This window comes from Tursiops truncatus, chromosome 9 (assembly GCF_011762595.2).
Source record: "Tursiops truncatus isolate mTurTru1 chromosome 9, mTurTru1.mat.Y, whole genome shotgun sequence".
Taxonomy (NCBI): domain Eukaryota; kingdom Metazoa; phylum Chordata; class Mammalia; order Artiodactyla; family Delphinidae; genus Tursiops; species Tursiops truncatus.
Window position 1 is genome coordinate 2,426,881 of NC_047042.1, and position 20,033 is coordinate 2,446,913.

General features: G+C 48.9%; 1 protein-coding gene across 13 annotated transcripts in view; it reads left to right on the forward strand.

The window, feature by feature from the left end:
- IKZF1 (IKAROS family zinc finger 1) overlaps positions 1 to 17,436 on the forward strand; it is a 91,077-nt gene extending 73,641 nt beyond the window's left edge. For 6 of the 13 annotated variants that reach the window (XM_019939551.3, XM_019939558.3, XM_019939579.3 and 3 more), the window contains 3 exons: positions 4,122 to 4,247; positions 7,030 to 7,164; positions 14,205 to 17,436. In XM_019939551.3, coding sequence (XP_019795110.2) covers positions 4,122 to 4,247; positions 7,030 to 7,164; positions 14,205 to 14,914 — 971 coding nt within the window. In that variant the 3' untranslated portion in view covers positions 14,915 to 17,436. Of the gene's footprint in view, positions 1 to 4,121; positions 4,248 to 7,029; positions 7,165 to 13,330; positions 14,184 to 14,204 lie in introns of those variants that run through there. The other 7 variants (XM_019939564.3, XM_019939573.3, XM_019939592.3 and 4 more) reach the window with 4 other exon arrangements.
- The last annotated feature ends 2,597 nt before the right edge of the window (positions 17,437 to 20,033 follow it).

A 20,033-nucleotide genomic window follows, 5' to 3' on the forward strand; every position in this document is an offset into this window, starting at 1 on the left:
TGGGCGCAGGCGGGGCTTGGCTTGGGGACTGCCTGGCATCCTCTCAGGGATGCCCTGCTCCCGGGACACCGCTCCTCCGGGCATTGGCTGCACCTGACGGAGACAGCAGTGCCCTCCCCTACGTGCTCGGATGGGTGGGGAACCTTAACGTACACACGCGTGCGCACGCACACACACGCACGCACACGTCTCATCTTAGGTAGAGTATTTCAAAAGAGGCCTCCTCGTCCCCTTGTGTCAGGTAAGTGGGTTTCTCTTTTAAAGGATTTGGCAGCTCGTACTTGTCTTGAGTGTGCCGCTGACACCCCAAAGTTTCCAAATACGTCTCTCAATGTTAACTGTTAAGCCTCCCACGCGACTGTTTCATGCCGAGCATTTCGGGAGTCATCGTGGGGCCAGTTTTCTTTGCAAAGGTGGTAGATAAGGTGATTCTGTCCTGATGGGTGTTGCCTGTTCCCTGAGGGTGCGCTCCCGACTGGGCCAAGTGCAACGGTCACGCCAGAGGCCAGCCGAGGCCTCCGTGGGAGAGGCCAGTTTGGGGCCGTTACGAGATTTTAGTAAATGCGTCCTGAGTAGTCAGGGTCTCAGCAAGGTCATGGTAAGCGAGAATGTCCGACGATATTCGAAGCGCTCTAGCCTGAGAGCACAGATCCACCTCTGAGTAGACTGGATCTTCTGTCCCCGGAGAAGCTTCCTTGGTGTTTCATGATCCAGTGGCCCCGTAACCTTCCAGGTCAGAGGACAGGGTAGGGAATGTGTGCTGTGCCAGCACGCCACCCGCAGGGGTGTTTGACATCACGCCCTTCCAGCCCCGAGAGCAGGAGGTGATGGGCCCTCGCCCCTGCCCTCAGGGAGCTCACTGATCAGACTGTCCAGACCTGCGGTGGGAGGGGAAGAGGCTGTAGCCCAGCTCCCCCCGACGCCCCCAGGACAGCAGCACAGGAGGCGGGGATGCGTGTCCTTGGGGAAGGTTGGCTTGCGCTCAGGCCCCGCTCCCCAGAGGTGACGGGTGTAGTTGATGCCAGGGTTGGGGCCACTTCCTCGTCACACATTTACTGAGCACCCTGGGGAGGAGACGGCAGAGCCCCAGCGTGTGCCGGGTACCGTGGTGCGAGCATCCGAGGGGCAGCAGGAGCGCAGGGAGGGGACAGTCAGTCTCGGGCGGGAGGTGTCCATCCGGGAGGAGGCAGGGCTTGGGTCCAGCCACAGGGAGAGTTTCTAGGCTCACCTTCGGAAAAGTTCCCAGTGAGCATGTGGTCCTGGAAAGGGAGGTGCTGGGCATTTACAAGTGTTGTGGGGAGGTGGTCCTCCTCTGGTGGGTGGTGCCTGCAGGGAGTCAGCGCAAGGCCACAGGGACAGTGGGGGGCGGGTCCCGGCAGCTCTGCTTCTCAGATGCTCGGTCCGGCCATCGCCCCTCGTTCCGGCCTCCTTCCTGACCGTCAGCGTGGCGGAGGCTCCCAAGTGCTCTTAGAACACTGGGATGGCGGGGGAGAGCTTCTCAGAATCTTCCGAGAAAGGAGCCACACGAAGCCGAGGAGTGGCTTCTCCACGAGGAGAGGTCGGCGGGGGTGCCTGTGGGGCTTGGGCCCTGCTGAGGGCTGGGGTGGACCTTGCTGCAGGGGACAGGAAGACAGGCGGCTCCCCCAAAGCGGGATGATGACGCCGCGACAGTGAGCATTCGCAGGTGCTTACACGTGTGGCTAATAAGGAGCGCATGTGTCGTCCCCCCAGAGGTGGAGGTTTGCAGGGTCTCTGTAGGCTTCCGATGTGACAGTGACACCGTCTGTGTACAGAGCCTACCAGGGGGTCTAGGGCAGAGAAACTTCACAGGTGGCCTTCATGTGGAGTCAGGTTGACATCATCACAGCAGTAACACTGCATTAGAGTTGTAGGATGCACAATATCCCCTTTGGTAGAAAACACAAAGACTCAGCCCTAGCTTGACACCAACCATACTGTCGTCATCCCTGGGTCACTCTGATTGGCAACAGAAATCTCTCCTGCGTATCAGTTCTATGGTGAAGTTAGAAATATCTCATGCAGTATTTTAACTTATTCTGGCTCCATGCCTGCTTATGTCATGTGAGGCATGATGGTATCCTGCTCAGTGTGGCTGATTATATATAACAGTGGTAGACTCTGGACACTTTATTTCTATTAGGGATCCACTGATGAGCGAGTAGACAAAACAGTAGTGAGAAAACCATCATTGATCCAGGGCTGCTGGTGATTCTGCCGTCGGAAAGTGCCACAGACACACAACTCCTGCAAAAAAAAAAAAAAGACAATGACTTAGGTTCTACAAGATGATTTCACTAGAATGAAGTGAGGACTTCAGCCTTTGTCTGCAAATTCAGATATGGTCACGTTCTAGTCCGTCGTGAAATGGCCACACCCCCATTCCACTAAAAACCACCATCCACCTGGTAGCTTTCCCTGGCAACAGGTGGTGGCCTGAGATTCCAGCTATAGGATTTGTCCCGTATTGATAAGAGGGGCTTGGGTAGTCTGGAAGGGTGAGGAAGGGTTCCCCTCCCTTCTTCTCTGCTTTCTTTGGAAATTGCAAGCTTGGCTAGAGACCTTCTTTCCTGCAGAACAGTGGACTACACTTCAAGATATACTTTCGTTCAGTTGCTTTCATGAACTTCTTATGTTCCAGAGTTAAAATCAATCATATACTCAGACAGAAATGGGTATTCAGACACCAGGCTATATGCATGGAAATTTGCTAAAGCTGCAGCTTTTCCAGGAAGAGACATTGAGTGGGTTATCTATATTCTATGAGTTTCTAAAGGCCATACTCAATAAAACGTGCGGTTTTAGCAACATTGTATACGTCAATGTTGTTTCTCTGATGTTAGGGCTACAACACTTTCTCCAGATAATAAAAGCTCCCTTTTCCCTCCAGTAGATGTTCCAGAAGTCAAATTTTGGTTTTCGTCTAGTCTTCTTAAACCATAGTTTCTGTTCACCTAAGGAAGAGATTTAACCAATACAAGATTGGGTTAAGCCGTTTCACCAAACAGTCCTATTTGGATGGCATCGATTTTGACATAATACTCTCAAATATGTGAAATCTAACAATATGAGAAGGAACTAAAAGGTTCTGGCTTTAGGATGGAAATTTGTATTGTATAAATAATAGAAGATCCTTTATCCATTTTATCTCCTAAAATGCTATTAAAATCTTTAAACTTAGGCATGATGTGAACTTGTGCTAGTCTTCTTTTCCTAAAATACCACTCAATAAAATTCAGGAAGAACTAAACTCTGTATAGAAGTGCACTGCTCAATACAGTAGCCATGAGCCACATGTGGTATATAAATTTTAGTTTTAATTAGTTAAACAAAATTCAAACTTCTGTTCTTAGTGGCGTGAGCCATACTTCGAATGCTCAGTGGACACGCGTGGCTGGTGGCTGCCATATTGGACAGAACAGGTGGAGAACATTTCCTTCTTCATAGTAAATTCTGTGGGACAGGGCTGATCTAGAAGCCATGCCATCCCTAAAGGTCTTTGGGGAGAAAACAGAGCTTTTCCAGGTTAGAACAAGAAAATACATTTTGGAAACAAAATGCTTATTTCATTAAAGTCTATTTATCCACTGTGGTGTCTTACAGACCTCAGGTATTTGTTTAGCACTAGTTTAGGAGTTGAATTCACTTTGGTTGCATCAGACCTGACGCCACTGTCACTCCAGACCTGGCCCACGGTGTGGCCATGGACAAGAGGCCAACTTTGGAGCTGAGTCTGTATCTTATCCAGCCAGCTCAGGCCTTCCTCACATCTCTGCCCTGTTGTCGGGCATCCCTGTTATAACACTGCAGTGGTTTGTTTCTTCCAGTTAAAGTTCAGACTTTGTGATTTAAGTAGAAGAGAATTTGTTAGGCAGTGAACAAGTTAAAATGATAAAAAGGTAACAGGAGTTCTTGGTACAATCAGGAAACCCCTGGGCATTCACATCTTTAAATTCAGTCAACTCGACGGAGCCCATAATGCTTTTAGCTCTCAAGAGCAGAGTTTTTTTTGCCTTTTTGGTAAAAAGTGTATTGCATGCCTTCCCATGACACGTACGGCCGCTATTTAATCGGGGTCTTGAACTCCATTGTGTCTCCTGCAGTTGGTAAGCCTCACAAATGTGGATATTGTGGCCGAAGCTATAAACAGCGAAGCTCTTTAGAGGAACACAAAGAGCGCTGCCACAACTACTTGCAAAGCATGGGCCTTCCAGGCACACTGTACCCAGGTAAGCGCCGAGGGCACAGGCTGCCTGGCCTTGGCTCCCCCTCCCTCCCCAGCTGGGGGGAAGGAGGGCCCCCTGCCCGCTGGGATGCAGCTGGACCAGAGCACAGGCCCGGGAGCCACCACGGCTGGGATGGAGGGATGTTTTTGGCCGCTGAACTCTCACTAGGAGTGCCCTGTGCTTCCCAGCTTTCCAAGACCTCCTCTTACCAGGGAGCACGTGACCTTGAAACCCCTTCCTCTCGAAGTCTGGGGAAGCTTCTAAGATTGTAGTGACCCTTGAAAGTCTGGGTTTTTTTCTTTTCTTTCTGGTTTTTGGTGTTTTTTTTTTTTTTTTTAACCTGGAGTATCAATTGCTTCTTTGTGCTTAGTCATCAAAATAAGATGTGAAATCTGGTTTTAAAAGTGATTTTTTCATGAAGTGGATCAAATAAGAGCTTTCAGGCCATGTTTTCATTCATCAGTGTTGGCACCTGCCTGGAACGTGGGATGATTGGAAGACCCTGACTGTCTGTAGTCTTGCAGCTGTCACAGGTTTCAAGGGAAGCTTGCTTTTTTTCCTCATGTGCTCTGATGCTTCGCTGTGTATTGCATCTCGAGATAACATTTGGCTCTGATCTGAGATAACGTAAAGTGAAAGACGTAAACAGAGAGAATGTGGATCCATTTAGTCCTAAGATGCAGATTGATTCCCTCTGGTGATCAGATAGTTTGGAATTCTTCATGATGGCTTTCTGTCCTGTACTCAGATGAGACGGCTTCTCCTGTGGAGTTAGTGCTGGTTGAGGGTCCATAAAAGCCAGTGGAATTTGTGCAAGGCTACACCGGGTCTCGGGCAGGCAGTGGGTGGGGGTCTCGCTGTGCTGGGCTGGTTGACCTGTGCCCTCTGTGCATTTCTCATGACCCATCCCTCCCGGGCCCCCCAGGACCAGCCCCCATGAGCACTCAGATGGGCCCTTAAGCGGGCTCACCCCCTCCATCCCCTTAGGTTGGCACCATTCTTTGGGCTTAGGTATCGACAGAGCCTAGCTTATGAGATGTAGTGAAGATTTAATTTTTCTGAATGTGATTTTATTTAGGAAAAGGCTTTTTGGTCATCTGTCATAATTTCCTAATGTCTTTGTGGAAAACATGAGGTTCCCTTGAGCCTTAGGTGCACAGATTGTGTTACAAGCTTAGAGAGAAATGAATCAAATGGCAGAAGAGTCAGTGGTCTGGGAGCCCTGGGCTCGTGGCCCCTCACTGTGCTGTCTCTGAGGGTCTCAGGAGGCCCCATGGCCTGGCAGAGAGGAAACCCAGCTCGAGGTGCTGTAGGCGCCCTGGACAGGCCACAGGCCCGGCTTTGCAGAGAAGGATGGATACACCGGGAAGCATATCAGCTTGATAGATCAAAAATACTACCAGTGCAATTGAATTCTACGGATTTTATGGGTACCCCTCATATAAATCAGGGTGTGGGCTGTTACGTTTGTCCATTTAATAAGAAACCCACATTTCCAAGGCTAAAAAATTAAATTTACCAGCGATAATAACCAATTTGAAATATGTTTTTTCAAAGTGGCGTTCATCGTGAAGCAACGAAGACATAAAATGCTTAGAAATAATCTTAGCAGGTCATGTGCAGTCCATGATGAAGAAAGCTAGCAAACAATACTGGGGCCAGAAAACATGGAGGAGTCACAGGGAGAGAGGCCTGGACACTGCACGTGTGTCCTCTGGGATCACAGCACGGTTTTAGCATGAAATTGGTTTGTCAATCTTATTGGAATGTTATAAAGTGTATCTGGAAAAGCAAATGAGGGAAATGGCATTTTTTTAAAAAGAAGAGTAATGTCTAATGCTGTATTCAAACGTAGCTGTCATCTGGACCTCTTTGAAGAATGGACAGACAAATCCATAATAGAAATGAGTAAAACTTCCAGAGACCCTGTGATCAATCAGCCCGTCCCATCTGAAAAAGGAAGAAGCACAGAGCAGTGGGATTTCAGTGGACTTTTCAGAATCGCTGTGGGAAGAATTGATTAGCCATTTGGAAGATAATCAGTTTGCATTTTTAGCTTCTTACAGCTTAGGAGAAATTGCAGGGGGATGAAAGAGCGATATTTCCAAAACTCCGACCATAAAAACTAGAACACGGGTGGTTATGCAGGATACAAAGCTGTGTCTTCAATTATGGAAAGAAAGGGATGACACAGAAAAGCACAGGTTGGCTAGAAACACTTCCTAGATCAACATTCACCTCCACAATTTCTAGATTTCTTACGGTGCATGTTTTTTTGATTTTCCGGTTTGCTGTGTTCAGGGTCCAGGAGCTCTGAGTTCATTCCCATGTTGCCAGGATTGGCTGCAGCATCTCTGTGGCCAGGTTTCTCCTGCACCTCTGTCCACTGTGGCAGAGTCCGAGTCTTAGATCATTTCTAGCTGAGAGTTCTTTGACTCTCAGGAGGGCTGCTGTCAGGATTGACTGAATTAGTGGATTGGGGTGTATTTGAAAAGTTAAGAGGACTTGTCAAAGGGACACAATTACTTAATCACAGTCCGGCTTCTAGGGACAGTGGTGGTGCTTATTCCCTTGTCTTGGGGGATAAGGCAGGTGTCATTAGCAGGTGGCTCTGGTCAGCCTCCATCTGGCTGGCAGGGTTGCTAGGAAGATTAGAAATAATCTCCGTGAAGATCCTGGCTCTTGTAGGCGCTTAACACATGTCATATTTAACACTGATGATGAGACTGAATCCTTTCACCGTAAGTGTTTCTAAACTGGTCTTTCTAACTGTCTTTGACTTTAGTCATTAAAGAAGAAACTAATCACAGTGAAATGGCAGAAGACCTGTGCAAGATGGGATCGGAGCGCTCGCTCGTGCTGGACAGACTAGCAAGTAACGTCGCCAAACGTAAGAGCTCTATGCCTCAGAAATTTGTTGGTAAGAGTTAAACGTTTCCTGTCTCTTAAAAGAACAACCACGCGGGTGCTTTAGATGGTGATTAGTTGAGGGTAGAAGAAAGGAAAACATATCTCATTTTTTAAAAAGCAAACATTGGCAAACTTAACATTTCTCAAATATCTCGGAATGGTTTTCCAATAGGCTTCTTAAAAATAACAGACCTTCTCCCAGGAGTTGTCCTTAGAGGTGGTTCTGCAGCTTCTGGGGCACTCAGTGAGATCTGCCCGTGGGCGCTCTGTGTCCTTTGGGGGTGGCCTGTCAGTGAGCACAGGGCAGCGGGGGCATGGCCTGAAGAGCAGCCTCTCTGAGCCTCAGGTGCTCATTTTTCAGAAGAAGCTCATAATACTCCCCACATGGGCTACTTTGAAGGCTAAAAGGGCAGAATTGCAGGGCAACTGGCCTGTGAGGTGCCCAGCAAGGAGATACCGCTGACTCTACCTGTGCCAGGTGCTTTCAGGGTGGGACAGCCCTTCCTCTAGGAGGTTATTGCCAATGTAGCCATCATCCAGCCCAGACCCTGGGAGTTCAAGAAGGATGACACCTGGGCAGGAGGGAGGGGCGAAGGGCTCTGGGCTGGGGACCCAGCCTGAGGGTGTGAGTTCACAGCCACACTGTCACCTTCGCAAAATTAGTCAAACTCTCCAGCCTTGGTTCCACTCTTTACGTATATCACGGGGTTTTATGAACCTAGATTAGCACCAAGGAAGTGACAACATTTAGAAGCCCTCAGTGTGAAGATAATATCATGAAGATAATGTAGAAGGAGGAACATAGAGGAGAGGGTCACGTCCAGGGAAGAGGACCGGGGTGGGGAGGGTCATGTCCAGGGAAGAGGATTGGGGGGGGAGGGTCACGTCCAGGGAGGACGACCGGGGGGAGGGTCATGTCCAGGGAGGAGGACCGGGGGGAGGGTCATGTCCAGGGAGGAGGACCGGGGGGAGGGTCATGTCCAAGGAGGAGGACCAGGGGGGAGGGTCATGTCCAAGGAGGAGGACTGGGGGGAGGGTCACGTCCAAGGAGGACTACCGGGGGGAGGGTCACGTCCAGGGAGGACGACCAGGGGGGAGGGTCACGTCCAGGGAAGAGGATCAGTAAAAGCTTGTGAAGCTGACAGTGACCTGTCACTGGGAGGGAGGAGGAGGATTTCAACACATTTTTGACAGTGGAAGAATGGAGGAGGGTTCTAGGCAGATGGATACAAATACAGAGAAACGATGATGCCGTTTGGGAGCTGGAGCGGGACGTGTGGACACGTCTGACAAGCAGGGCGCATCCCAGGGTGACCCACGGATCCTCAGGGAAGCCATAATAGTAAAGCCCGAGTCAGCTCTGGCCACAGGTGAATGGCCTTGGAATGCCAAGGTGAGAAAGGTAGCCTCAATGCAGTAGGCAGAAGAAAGCATTGGCATGTTTTTGATTGGAGCCACATCTTGGAAAATAGAGAGCTCGAGTGCCAAAGATTGACTGGAAATGCGAGGACGGTGGGGCTGTGGTGGAGGGAGGGAGGTATGGGGGCCGTGCCGGGACTGGGGGACGGAAGTTATGAGTCATGGGGACCCATGTGCCATTGACAGGTTCTGGGAAAAGATAGAGTCTGGGTCTGATCTGCTCGTTTTCAAGGGCTTTCTGAGTGACGCCCTGTGGGAGCCTGGGAAATGTGTGTTGGGAGAGGGCGTGGGTCCAGCACAGGGTTAGTGGTCAGTGAGGCCTGGGGCAGCTGCTTTCCTGCAGGAGGTGGGCAGGACCAACAGAAGGCCAAGTTCTTGGGCTCCATCCTGTCTCTGACACTTAAAACAGGCTTCATTTTGATCGGAGGCTGGGTGTTGGGAGGGGTGGGGGGAGGAAGGATTCAGTTAAAAAACACTTTTGCAAACCACCGGCTGGAGACGTGGTCTGGGGAGTCGCCCACACAAACCTGAGCCTTTAGACTGTTGGGCGGGGGGGAGGCCTCACGTTTCCTGTGCAGAGTGGGAGTGACGTGACGTGGAGGACCAAGTGCTGCGGGTGGGATTTCAGGTAGCACCGGGTGGAGGCGAGCCTGGGGCCCCTCAGCTCCTCCCTGGAGGCCTTGTGTGGAGGGGGCTTGGGGGCCGGTGACCAGGAGAGATAGAGCAGTACGTGTGCTCGAGGATTGTTGACAGTCACGGGCCCTGGGGAGCTGGGTACCACTTCCTCCTTCAGGTGAGGAAAGTGAGGGATACCAAGGGCTTTATAAATGGGCATTTCAGCCCCTGCAGCTTATGGAGACTTCAAATAACTATCTGTGAAACTCCGCAGTAGCCACTGCGGGTGAGACCACAATTTAGGTGTTGTATTGAGATTTAGATGCTATTTATAAATAAATAAATAAACAAACAAACAAACAAACAAAACCAGAACCCGTCTGTCTGGTCAAGCAAAGCTAAGGTAAAAAGGAGTCACTGGGGAGAGGTGGACAGCACAGGAGAAGTGGCAGGGTCCCGGGGGGAACGACAGTAGACAGTAGGACAAGGATGGCAGAGTGGAGATTGGAAAAAAGGGCTCAGAACTGGCTGTGTGTTCTGTTAGGTGTTTGCCCAAGAGTTTGGTGATTGGCAGTTTATTTCTAAACTAATGCCTCTTCTTGCCCCCAGATGACTACCTTACCCTCATGTCAACTTGATGGGGTTTTCATCAACCACTCCTAACCTGTGGTTTCTCCATCTCTAAAATTAAAAAGGAGATGGACCTCTAACCTCTAGAAGTGGTCTATCTTGTATACAAATTCAGAAAGAGTGTGTAGGAATGCAGCTGTAACCGTACAAGCTGGCAGGGTATTGGTGGGATTGAAAGAGCTCTGAGATTGAACTCAAGAGAGGCTCAGACCCAGCCCTTCTACTACTATTTCTAATTATTTAGAGTGATCTCTTAATTGATTGGACTTTACATGCCACTCTTTTCAAGAAGCTTCTGTAGGCGTTCTGTTTTCATAATTGCTTTGTGTTTGAGGAGGTCTGCCTGCTGCCTTTCTACCTGAAGAGCATTCTGACAAGTATGTGATGTTGTTCACTCTTTTTTTTCCCCTGGGAACTTTTTAGATCTTGCCATCATGACTGAAGGCAAGATTTTCATTTTCTCTCTGAATGCCTGAAGAGTTTTTTCTTTAACCTAAAAGTTAAATACCCTAACTGGGATGTGTCTTGGTGTTTTTGCATTCTGAATAAAAATTTCCTGACATTTTAATCTGGGGATTCCCTTCTTTTCTCTTTTATTTCTTGGAAATTCTCTTTTTTATAAATATATATTTTTGTTTCATCTGCTGTGATCTCTATTCAGAGATACCAGATATCCTTATGTTGGAGAGTTCGTCTTCCATATCTGTTAGCATTTCTCTAAGTTTATTTTTTTGGCTTTTTCACATTTATTCACTGTTATTATCTTGTGTTTTTCCTCTATGTTAGTAATTCCATTTTTAGGAGTTTATGTTCTATTACTTGATGTTTCTAATCCATGTGTTAATTCTGTAATAATACTGTTTGGACCTCATTTTGTTTCCTGAGATCGAAAATCTCTGTTTTCATCTTATTCTGTTGTTTTAGCCTGCCATGTTTCAGTATCTTTTTTAATTGAATCCGTGTCACAAAGCAATTATGAAACATTACTTCTCTTCCTTGAATTAAGCTTTTCCCTAGGATGGGCTTAGTGGTCTGTGTTTCACTTCCTTTCTTCCCTTGTCTTGCTAGAAAATATCTTCACAGCAACCATGACCTTTTCTTTTCATCTTGCTTATTCAGCTTGGGCTGATAGAGTTTGATTGACATGTCTACATTCTTCCTATTGTATCTGAGATTTTTTTTTTTCTTGTGAGAGCTATTGACTTTTCTCAATACTGAAAGAATGCCAAGGATGGGGTTGGGAGAGTTCAGGTGAGGCGAAGTGCAGCCTTTGTTAAAAGAGTTCCTCTCCACCCTCTGTCCCTCGTTCTGAGACCTGGTTAAATGCCCTAAACCAGTTATCACTGTACTGTACCTGGTTGGGGAGTATTTCCCACAGGGGCCTGCTCTGGTCCTTTGGGCTATTTCCTCCCAGTGTACAGCATTGAGGACTTAACTCCTATCTCCCATCCAGAGAACCAGTCTCACTGCTCACTTGGCCAGGGTCACCTGGTCTCATTAGCAGAGGTTTTAACTGCTTTTCGATCATAAGTGGAAAAAGACACCTATTTGAATTGATTCTCTATGGATATGAGGATATTAGGGAAAATGCTGAAGATTTTGTTGATTCATACTTAAGGTTTTTGTAAGTGAGATCAACGGCCAAGCTTTTCCATGTATCTCATGCCAGAATTTTCTTGCCTTGGTCCTTGATTTTTTATAAACATGTATTTCATTAGACTATGTACCTTTCTTTAGCATATTGCCAAAGTGAACGTTGTGGGATTTTCTCACTTTGTGGAATATTAGGGAAGAGAAATTCTGTGGGTGTTTTTAATATGCCACGTGAGTCTGAAATCTATGTTGTTGTTGTTTATTTCCTACCTCCTTTTGTTGTTGATTCCCAGTTTTAAAACCAACAGATTTCAGTGGTTGCTTAGGAAACCACAGAACCATGACTTTGGGAGAAACAGGATGATTAGGTGGGAAAGCACAATTTTGGTGGAGCTGTAAGCACTTCTATATGTATCAGAATTGTCTGTGAAGTCCACTCCCCTCCCCTCCCTGCTGGGGTTTGGTGGAGAGACAGACTGAGATACCAGCCAGAAGGGACTCCTTCTCCTCTGAGGTTAATGTAACCAGACACTTGACACCTCGACACAAAAACAGGAAAAAAAAAACCCACGTGGTTTCTGTAATGCTACTCAATTACTTCTAACCTTAAATGGGGAGAAACACCACTTCTGTGATCCCTGCCACCCAACTTACGTAGAAATTCCATTCTGTTGCAGTTCTGCAGAGGGTGTGGCAGTCCACTGACAAGTTTCTTTGTGTCATCCAAGGGTCACATTGTACTGTTGTCAGGGCGTGTGTCACTCCTGACCACCAGCAGATTTGAATGAATGAGAGCCAGGCCGCTGTATGATACATATCCCTAGCAAAGCAAGAAGTGGGACCTAATGATGCTTTCTCGTATGATGGGGCATACTCCTGGACAGTTATCAAAGGTTACGGACATTTTTGAGGATTATTAATAAGTCTACGATTTTTCCTTTCGTTGCTAAGAACTAGCAATTTTTCCTTTCGTTGCTAAGAACTAGCTGCAGACCGTGCTGTCAGGTTTCAGTGTGGGAGGTGTGGGGGTCCTTGCTGTCACCAGCCGCTCCAGCCACCATCAGCTGTAACCTGGACCCTTAGGCAGCCGGAAGGCATTCCTCACCTTTGCCTCCCGCCAGTGACCGAGAAGGGTGCTTCCTTCCTTCAGACCTTTCTGTCTTCCTTCAGACACAGTCTCTGCAGGGCTTACCCAGCCTACTGATCCGCCCAGGGCTCTGGCCACCTTCACCCATCCCTTCAAGGCTCCAGTCTCCCTCTCCTCTCCGTCCTCTTGCTTCTCCTGTGTGGGACACACTTCACGGTCTGCAGCCAGCTCTTAGCAACAGAAGGATAAACTGCTCCATACTTCCTAGACTTATTATTAATCCTTAAAAAAATCTGTGACCATTGATAAGTGCCAGGAATATGCCTCATACTAGAAAGCTTCATTAGGTCCCCGTAGCAAACCTTCCTTTCCTTTCATGCAACTTCTCAGACAGGGATGCACTGCATGTTATCATGTGTTAATGCCTGTCTCCCCTGTGGGCTGCTGAGAATGGGGACCACTGTTACGTGTTGGCCATCCCGTCCCTCCTGTCTGCTTCAGGGTGGACGCTTGGTGGAGATTTGGTGCGAGAAGGAAAGAAGCAGAGCGAGGGGTGAAACGTAAACAATTCAGACCTGCCTGTGGATGGCCTCTCGTCCTGTGACTTATTAACTAACCACCGCTGAAAGTCCAGTGAATCAATAGCCCTGACCATGAGGACAGACAGTTCATTAATGAATTTGCTAATGAAGCCATGGTTTCCTACTGAGCTTAGAACCAGTATATCGGGAAGGTGTATCTTCAAGTATATTCATTTTATTTCATTGTGAAAATTTACACTCGAAAGTTAATTACAAGAAGTCAAATCTTTTCTCAAATTTCCCCTTTCCAGGGGAAGCGAGCTCGCCGCCTTCTACAAACCGTGATATTAGACCTTAAGTTTCTTGAGGCTAAGGTTGCTGACAAGTCCTTGACAACAATTCTCGGCCATCGTTCATGTTCAGTAATTGTTTGAAAGGACAAGTAAACGTAACCCCTGGAGCCTCCTTGCTTTGCTCCCGGCTCTCCACCACGTGACTCTGCAGCACAGGCTCAGTGCTGCTAAGGGCTGGGAGGCGAGAGTGGAATTGGAGGCCAGGCAGGATGTGGAGGCCGGCGCGTCCGATGATGGTTTTCACTCTCACGCAAGTCAGAGCCAGCTTTGTGCTACTGACAAGACGGATACCATTTCACTATAAAGAATATACAGTTTTCGTATTTTTGATTAAGCCTTATTCTAGCGTATTAAAGATGGGAATTTAAAACATACGAGATAATATTATTTTAAATAAGTACGTCGCACATTGTTGAAATCATATAATTATGTTTTAATTAAATAAATTTGATAAATTAAGCAGCCATTGTAAATTTCTTACAAGAGTATATTGAAAATACATCATTTAAATATTAATGTTAAATATAAAAATGTTTATAACATCTGGAGTAAAAGACACAAGTATTGGTTTCATTCGTTTAAATATATGCTGTTTAAGTTGGCACACCATCCTTATTTCCCCGATTCATTTATTGATCTGTCCAGACAAATTGGTTTAAACGCCGACCCCGGGCACAGCCCCGTGCCAGGTGCCCGGCAGGCAGAGATGTGTCAGCTCTCCCCCATGTTGGAGGTGCTCCCGAGGTCGGTGCGCCGCAGGTGTAGTTGTCAGCTCTTGCCGCCGGGTGCAGAGGTAACCTGGGCCTCTCTGACTGTCCCCCGCTTCCCACAGGGGACAAGTGCCTGTCGGACCTGCCCTACGACGGCAGCGCCAGCTACGAGAAGGAGAACGAGATGATGCAGACGCACGTGATGGACCAGGCCATCAACAACGCCATCAGCTACCTGGGGGCCGAGTCCCTGCGCCCCCTGGTGCAGACGCCCCCGGGCAGCTCCGACGTGGTCCCGGTGCTCAGCCCCATGTACCACCTCCACAAGCCCCACGCCGAGGGCCCCGCGCGCTCCAACCACTCGGCCCAGGACGGCGCCGTGGAGAACCTGCTGCTGCTCTCCAAGGCCAAGTCCGCGTCCTCCGAGCGCGAGGCGTCGCCGAGCAACAGCTGCCAGGACTCCACGGACACCGAGAGCAACACGGAGGAGCAGCGGGGCGGCCTCATCTACCTGACCAACCACTTCACCCCTCACGCGCGCAACGGCCTGTCCATCAAGGAGGAGCACGTGGCCTACGACGTGCTGCGCGCCGCCTCCGAGGGCCCCGCGGATGCGCTGCGCGTGATCGGCACGAGCGGGGAGCCCCTCAAGGTGTACAGGTGCGAACACTGTCGCGTGCTCTTCCTGGACCACGTCATGTACACCATCCACATGGGCTGCCACGGCTTCCGAGATCCCTTCGAGTGCAACATGTGCGGCTACCACAGCCAGGACCGCTACGAGTTCTCGTCCCACATCACACGGGGGGAGCACCGCTTCCACATGAGCTAAAGCACCCCCCCACCCCCACCCGCGGACCGCGCCCCGCCCCCAGGAAGAGCATCCAGGACCCGCGCCAGCCCCTGCGCGGGCAGCCGGGATGGACCGACTGCTGTGCTTTGACCTCTAGGTCGTGTTTCGTTTTGTTCTGAGTTGGTTTGCTTTTGAAAACAAGAAGTTTTTCTTGTTAGATGCAGGGTTCCATTTGGAGCCCCCGAAATGCTCTCTTACTAGACAATTCTGTAGACCGCTGGCTGAAATCCCCTCCCCTGTTGCTCCCTAGAAATTGCTGTCCTCCAAATGACGGGTCATGTTCGGAGAGAATTTTATACAAACGGGCGGAAGCCCGGGAAGGAATGAGCCGGTTCCGTGCTAAGCATGGGATTCACGCCCCAGATGGGGTTTCCGAGGTCCCAGGAGCCGTGTGCGCAGCCCCTGAGCTGCGGTCGTGAGCCGACCCTGGGGGTGAGTGCCCCTACAGCAGGGCCGGAAGCTGCGTGTGCATCCAGGGAAGACAGGCCACAGGTTCTAAACAGAGAGATGATTCTAAGTCAAATTCTGCACGTTGTTGGGGACGAGTGACCATTGGGCAGAGGGAGCGAGGGGTTGCACAGCCTTTGGACTCATTCTCGATTTCCAGACCGTGAGGTTGCTCAGCCCACAGCTAAGCCCTCCCAGGCCTGTTGTCACGTGGGATGAACTCCTGTTCCCCTGGGGCACCTGGGACTACTGTCCTCTGCTCCGTCATATCAGTACTTTTAAGGGCCCCCCCCTCAAAACCTATCACTACATTTTTAACACCGGTCCTGAAATTAGAACCTTAATTCCTTTTGAAATTTTCAGATAATAAAATCCCCCAGAAACCAAAATTTTATTCTAAATTCCACACTCATTTCTTTGGTTCTGTCCTCCTTCCCTGCTGGGTTCTACCTATGACCAGAAGGCTATTTTCCCTGCAGAAGACCCATCCTAGACCTCAGTTAAGGTTTTGTTTGCAGCCCCAGGCCTGGATTTCTTACCGTCAGTACATTTCTTACCCTGCTCGCTGTGTATATTATTCTCATTTTTAAATCCGTAAAAGAAGGATTCAGAATGACCCTTCATTTTTAGGTCAAGGAAGTTTGACAGGTGAAGTCCGGGAGACGCTTCTTACACACAGCACCTATTTGTTTGAAACTAAACTTTCCAACCATCTGAAACTCTCTCCTGTAAGGACAGCACCCTGCATCCACGTAGGCAGGACGCACCCGTCTGACTCGGGACCATCTCGTGACCAGAACTCAAAGTCCAACAGGACAGAGGCAGGTGGCCCCAGAGGTGCTCTCTGAAGCTCCACGAAGGTGTCCGTGGGTTCTCATCCCAACCAGGAAGGTAATTCTGTCATTAAGGACATTCATCTCTACCATCTAGCAGGAAGGGCATACAGTTTCAAATGTTTCCAGTATTTGTCGTCACCAAAAATGTCCAAGGTGACCATGAAGAAACAGGAAAAATTGTGCACAAGCACCTCTGCATGTCATCTAAATCCAGAGTTCTTGGGCTCAGCTCTCTTGACATCTGGGGCTGGATACTCTGTTGCAGGGGATTCCCCTGGGCATCATAGGCTAACAGCATCCCTGGTCACTACCCGATAGATGCCAGTAAGACCCCGAGTTGGCTACCAAAAATGTTCCCTGGGAACAAGAGTTGCCCCTAGCGGAGAACACTGCTCTAAGCAAATTCGGAACCAGTCAAGGGTCTGGAGGCCTTCCAAAGGGTCTGGAAGGGTCTAGAAGCCCTGCAAGAATGTTTCCCATCAGCAGGCTGGAGCCTGACTCCTGTTCCTTTGGATTCATTATAAATTCCGTCAATGAAGTATCCCTCTTCAGTCTTCAGAAACATACCCTCTCAGGTGCATTTGAGTTTTCTGGAAAGGATGGCGTCCCAGCATCCTTGAGGCATGGGGTTCTTTGCTTACAGAACCGTTTGACATTTTGAACCTGGAAATAGACAAAGTTGTAATAATTTGGGCAGTGACACACTGATGCACTGGGTGAAGGGGCAGAGGGAGGCTCTGGGCTGTGGACAGTGTTAGTTCCATTTGCAGTTACAGAGAAAGACCCACCTCATCCCCAAGAACATATATATTCAAGGTGAGAGACTGCTTAGATTTCCAGTTTGGAGGCCAAGTTCACCTGCCCTGTCCTTTCCCAGCCAGCTCCACAGGGTCCATTGGCCGAACGGAGTTATTTTTCCCTGTGACTTCAGACAGAGCTGGACCCACCACTGTAAATAGTGGCTACAGGAGTTCTTTTCTCCAGGGCTTTCCCCTCCCTGTCTCTGCCTTTTATAGCCAGTATAACTGTTTATTTACACACCTTTTGTTGTGGTTTTCTATTGTAACACCATTTTTCTTTCAAACTATTGTATTTAAAGAAAGTTTCATATAATGTCAACAAGTAATTAAATTATGTTTGAAAAGCGGCCATGTTCTGTACCGAAAGCTGTTAACGTTTTCCTCCTAGCTGGTAAAAGTAGGATTTTGCATGATCTCACTCCCTTTTGTTCTGTGGTTTGTTCTGCTGTTTGATGGTGTGAGTGTGTGTCTTGGGGACTGTCATGGATGCACTAGGTTTCATGCATTCTCGTTTTGTTGAAAATAAATATCAACCAAAGGAGGGGCGCCAGTAGCAGGTGGATTCATTGATCACAACGAGAAATCCCTGCTTGGCGTTCCTGCCACTCCGTGTCACCCAGCTTCCCTCCACGTGAAACACCTGGATGCCCGCTCCTTACCCAGGTCCTCCTGCATCGCGTCCCTTAAAGCATGGGCTTGTCCTAGTAGAAGAGTCACTAAAAGGAATTGTGTTACCGTTGCTTTATCGCCCGAGGGCATGTCCCAGCACCCAGCACTTCAGATACCCGCACGTTTCACTTCCAATTCAGAATCAACCGCAGAATGAAATCTTAGAATCTTCACTGAGAAAGACAGCTACCTGTTATGGAGATGTGAGTTCTTTTTCTTTCTTTTCTATTTTTGTGCTTTTTTCTTGTTTTGTTTTGATTGTGACTCTCCATGGTGTCATCTTCCTGCCGAAACAAAAGCGAGATGGAATGAACTGCTGTAGACAAGTCATGAAGCAAATGTATTTCTCTCTCTTGCACTTCTTAAGTTCCAGCAATAATGAAGGGTCACCACTACTCAAAACCCAGATCCCGCTCCTTCAGTCCAGTGTGTGTGTGTGTGTGTGTGTGTGTGTGTGTGTGTGTGTTTTACTTTAAAATGAACCAAAATTAGAGTTATTTAAGAGATACAGACGTCAGAAAAAAAAAAAAGCGCATAGGCTGTTGGCACCATAGCATTCACTGTGAACCCGTGTAACCAGGTATGAATATGCAATCTTGTTTCCAATCCTTTCTGATATACTTTTTTACAATGTTGTGTGTGATGACTGTTCAGGGTTCAACTTGTTTGTGTCTAATGCAGCTTTAGGTGTTCGGCTGCCTTTCTGGCAGTTACGTGTACAGGATTGTAAATGGGAAAATGCAGTTGTATTTCCAATCTGCCTCTATGACGATGTTAAATTATTTCTGTTTTGCTGTGAACAAGGGGTGTACCCCTGGAGGAATAGAGTATCCTTTTGTACACATTTTGAAAAGCTTCCTCTGTAGTGATAGAACAAATAAATGCAACCAGTACTCTGTCTGCCCTATCCTGTGAAGCCCACGCTAGTCTGAGAGAAGGTCCTGCAGAGCTGCCGCCTGCTACAGACCCCCTCCGGGTCGGAGGAGACAGAGGTGGGCTTGGGGGCGGGTACAGTACAAGTTGGAATCATATGTGATCGTCTGCGTACGACGTTCCTGCCAGTGCGTCAGTTCACTTCAGCAGACTGACACCCCGCCCCCACCCCGGGCCTAGCTGTGCTGGGCTTAGGGTACTTGTGGGTTTGAGGGTAGGTAGAAGTCGTGAGCAGCAAGACATACATCCCTGGCTCTTCATAGAGCAGTGCTTAATGCCGCAAGCAGCAGGCCCGTGGCCCGGGGAGCCCAGAGGCAGTGACCGACCGCAGTGACCGCCTGGTGGCACTCTCCCTGCAGAGCTCCACACTTAGGGCAGGGGCGCTTCAGCTCTGCTGCAGACCCGCACTGCTGCAGACACTCTCGGTGGTGAAAACCCTCTGGTCCTTTTGGACAACTAGCCAGACATCCTATGGGTTCAGGTCTGCTAAACAAGGTGAAGTGACTAAGTTTCCATGGTCCAACACTTGACCCAAATGGGGCGAAACTTTCATGAAATCCATAGACTGTACTGTTTCACATCAGGCTCTGGCACCAGGGGCTCTTCGTAAGTGGTGTTGGCAGCATCCTTCAAAGGAAGTTCTCACGGTGAATGCCTCCTTCGGTTACAGCACTGACAGTGCGCGTGAGTTCTGAAAGAGCGTGTGGCTTAGAGAGACGTGATGACACACCCATTGCCAGATCCATCCCACCGTTTCACAGCTGTGTCCTGTCGTTTCTCAGTGATCACAGGTCCAAAAAAGAAAGAAGGCTTGCATTAACTCAGAAATGACCTAGGCTCAATCTAAGGAGAAAAAGTGACTCAGAAGTGTGGGGTTAGACCGTGAGAGTGAGGACGTGACTGTGTTTGTGTACATCTTACAAAGCCTAACGAGTGTGTGTGGAAGGGGTATGAGGGGAGCAGCTGCCTGCCCTCCTCTCTCCAGCCTCCCTGGTACCCGTCGACCGAGCATGGTGGGTGGGGGCGGCGGCATCCGTCCTGGATCCCGGGACGTGGCGACGAGTGAGGGTGAGTTTTCAAACACCCACTTCGAGAGCCACTAGCAAGACGAGACTTCATTCCTTGGTTTTCATTACCTGTTATTCATTTGAGTCCTCCTAAGAATGATTATTCTCAGCATGTCTTTCTGATGCTGTAAACCATCGTTCCCATTAACCTTCCTCTGGGCCCCTGCGAACTTGTAGTGAGTCAGTGGTATACCCACTCCGTGCGCCCAACCCGGTGGGCCCCACTCTGGGGAGGCTGACCCGGAGGGTGTCACCTCTTGAGGTGACAGTGAGGACCAGAGCGTTTCACCTCCACACCTGGGAGGGAGTGGAGTCAGCATCGGTCTGCCTGATTGGCCCCAGGAGG